General features: G+C 29.7%; 1 protein-coding gene across 10 annotated transcripts in view; it reads right to left on the minus strand.

Moving 5' to 3' along the window:
• LOC108735660 (tropomyosin-2) overlaps window positions 1–1,795 on the minus strand; it is a 36,732-nt gene that overhangs the window by 22,255 nt on the left and 12,682 nt on the right. For 5 of the 10 annotated variants that reach the window (XM_025974932.1, XM_025974920.1, XM_025974911.1 and 2 more), the window contains 2 exons: window positions 1,374–1,444; window positions 82–157 (listed from right to left, as the gene is read on the minus strand). In XM_025974932.1, coding sequence (XP_025830717.1) covers window positions 82–157; window positions 1,374–1,444 — 147 coding nt within the window. Of the gene's footprint in view, window positions 1–81; window positions 158–816; window positions 888–1,373; window positions 1,445–1,795 lie in introns of those variants that run through there. The other 5 variants (XM_025974923.1, XM_025974917.1, XM_025974913.1 and 2 more) reach the window with 2 other exon arrangements.

Here is a 1,795-nt window from a genome sequence, read left to right on the forward strand (position 1 = left end):
CAGTCTTAAAATGAGTTAAAGAAGGCATCTTATATTTTTATTTTATTGTTATTACAAAAATATTTCAATAATTAAACGTACCTTTTCTTCAGATACTTCTAGAGATTTGAGGTTGTTACCTACTACTCGAAGTTCTTCTTCAAGTTCTACAATTTTGCTGCAAAAAAAGAAAATTATTCTCATTATGTAATACAACCCCCCTCCTAATAAAAAATTTGGAAATGAACATTTTCGATGACTTATTTAATTTAGAATATTATTTTAATTACGTAGGTCATGTATATAATCTGTGACATTACGAATTTACTCTAAACATTTAATAAACAAATTATTACAGAAACAGGGGGGCAAGAAACAATTTACTGAAACAATCAACACCTACGTTTCGTCTTTAATGTAACCGGCTTCCTCAGAGAAGAAACGAAGGTGTTGTTTGTGTCCTTATAAGGTCAAATTTGACCTTAATTTCTACACTATCTCAGAAAATGTGAATAAATTTGTAATGTTTTGTGATACATCTTTTGTTTTATTCTTCATTTATTAAAACATAAATTCGTTTAATTAACTAATTTGTCACATTTATATAATAATTTATCTTGTTTACACTCCAAGTTTAATCAATAAAATATTTATGCCAAATTTAGATAAAATGAACAACTGATACCATATATACACATACATATATATGTACATACGTCAGTAAGCGACAGCAACATATTCTAAATTAAATATTAAAACCCCGAAAAGTTTTTGCTTTAGGTTAATAATAACACAAAAAAGTATAGTGCAAACTACGCTACCGTTCTCTTTCCCTACCTCTCGCTCTGATTAGCCCTTTCTTCTGTTCTTTCCAAGTCTTGTTCCATTAACACCAACTTTCGAGATGCCTAAAGCACACACATGCGTCGCAATTAGATTTTTAAGAGGTTAGCAAAAGCTCAAATTAAAAACAAAACAAATTTTTGACGGACTGCACTGTTTCTGAAACATACGACTGTTGCAACCGAACAAAACAATAGAAACAAAAGAGCGGTACGTCTCAAGTGCCTACTTGATAAGCACATTTCAAAAATAATGCAGTCCACAAAAATCAAATACACGATAGAAACAAAGTTAAATAAAAAACTAGCTAAACACTGTTAATAATGACGATAAAACTGTAAAAAGTTGTTTAATTAGAAAACACACGCCAGAATTTCCCAATTCTGGTTGGAGTACTCCTCAGGAATTTAGCAGACGAAACCTACAGAACTTTTATTAATAAAAATTAATTATAAACAGGAATACACACATGTTTAGACCGACAGACATGCTAGTAACAATGTATAAAAGCAGACATTGATTTTTTTTAATTAATTTTTTATGACACCTACGCTTCACCCGCCTCTGCACGTTCTTCTGCCCTTTCTAAGTCAGCTTCTACCATTGCAAGTTTACGAGCTACCTGTTGAACAACAATTATTTTTTTAGCCATAATCCTAATAACAAAATGGTGATAATAATTTAATTGTCACTGAACAAAATTATTTTACTGATAAATTCTATTGAAACAATTTAAAATTTTTAGTAACCACGCACAAACAAACTGATAAGCATTAGTTCAAAGACGTTCTAGTAAAAGCCGGAAAAAATAACAACAATAAATAAATTTCTTTTATAAAATTACTTAGTCCTTTATTTAAATAAAATCTGCGAAAGTTTGAAACTAATTGAATAGTTGCATGCGTTAGTTTTGAAATGAACAATAAAAATTTGGCAAATTTTTAATAGCACTTCTGGCTGGTATGTTAATGAC

The sequence above is a fragment of the Agrilus planipennis genome, unplaced genomic scaffold, assembly GCF_000699045.2.
Source record: "Agrilus planipennis isolate EAB-ADULT unplaced genomic scaffold, Apla_2.0 scaffold86, whole genome shotgun sequence".
Classification (NCBI taxonomy): domain Eukaryota; kingdom Metazoa; phylum Arthropoda; class Insecta; order Coleoptera; family Buprestidae; genus Agrilus; species Agrilus planipennis.